The sequence below is a fragment of the Cariama cristata genome, unplaced genomic scaffold (assembly GCF_000690535.1).
Source record: "Cariama cristata isolate BGI_N322 unplaced genomic scaffold, ASM69053v1 scaffold14756, whole genome shotgun sequence".
Taxonomy (NCBI): domain Eukaryota; kingdom Metazoa; phylum Chordata; class Aves; order Cariamiformes; family Cariamidae; genus Cariama; species Cariama cristata.
Window position 1 is genome coordinate 3,799 of NW_009623911.1, and position 1,247 is coordinate 5,045.

The 1,247-nt window shown below is 49.8% G+C and overlaps 1 protein-coding gene across 1 annotated transcript in view; it reads left to right on the forward strand.

Annotated features, from left to right (window-relative positions):
- Positions 1-943, forward strand: part of UBE2T (ubiquitin-conjugating enzyme E2T (putative)) — a 4,067-nt gene extending 3,124 nt beyond the window's left edge. The window contains exon 6 of the mRNA XM_009702965.1: positions 818-943. Within this exon, the coding sequence (XP_009701267.1) occupies positions 818-943 (126 nt within the window). The remainder of the gene's footprint in view (positions 1-817) is intronic.
- Positions 944-1,247: the final 304 nt, after the last annotated feature.

Genomic DNA, 1,247 nt, shown 5'->3' on the forward strand with positions numbered 1-1,247 from the left:
AGTCAATCCAAGCCTCCCCTGATGCAACTTGAGGCCATTTCCTCTTGTCCTATTGCTTGTTACTTGGGAGAAGAGACCGACCCCCACCTGGCTACCCCCTCCTTTCAGGTCGTTGTAGAGAGCGATCAGGTCTCCCCTCAGCCTCCTCTTCTCCAGACCAAACCCCCCCAGCTCCCTCAGCCGCTCCCCATCAGACTTGTGCTCCAGACCCTTCCCCACCTTCGTTGCCCTTCTCTGGACTTGCTCCAGCACCTCAAGGTCTGTCTTGTGGTGAGGGGCCCAGAACTGAACACAGCACTCGAGGTGCAGCCTCAGCAGTGCCCAGTACAGGGGGACAATCACTGCCCTGGTCCTGCTGGCCACACTATTCCTGATACAAGCCAGGATGCCATTAGCCACCTTGGCTACCTAGGCACGCTCCTGGCTCATGTTTAGCTGGCTGTCTTCTACCCGGGAGCCTCGCTGCTCCAGCTCTGAACACATTTGTACGTTAATTGTGTGGGTTGTTAGAAGGGCGCGGGGCGAAGAGATCTGTACAGCAACACGCTCAGCCCCAGAGCGACCTGGCTCATCCACGTATGGGGCACTTCTTGGCTCAATCGTTATCCTGCTCTCCTGTCATTCCCCCTTCCTAAAATTCCCAGCAGGATCATTAAGGGTCACTGCATAAAAGCCGGAAGCGTGCTCAGTTCTGACCTTCACAGAGCAGAGGGTGCTCTGAGGTGTGCATGCACAGAGCTGGGAATGCACAGTGGTGCTCGTGGCTGTAAAACTGAATTACTCACACCTGTTACTTTTATTTCTTGTGTTATCCCAGGCTTCCAAGACTTTGGAAGAGGAAATAAATCAAAGTGAAACAAGTACCACCAATGAATCTACCGTGCAGAAAAGAAAAGGGAGTATCATCAGCAAGAAGGAGAAGAAATCTCGCCTGGATTCCTAAGTGGGTTTTGGTCTTGGGGCTGTCACCTTTGCTTTCGCGGTCCTTTCCTCTTCACGCAGGTATACCGAAATACCTGAACCAAGAGGTACCTGTGGCAGGCTTTGTTCTTCTATTTCCTAGAGGCTTTTTGTAAAAAGTTCCATTACAGAAATAAAATATAACATTTTAATTTAGATACATTTTTCTGTGGAGTTTTTGGAATACTCTGAAGAAAAGGAAAATTGGAAGTACCAGTTCAGCTTCCACTTTCCAGGTTTCTCAGGGAAGTGGGAACAGCACCAAGTATTTCAGTTTGTATTTTACT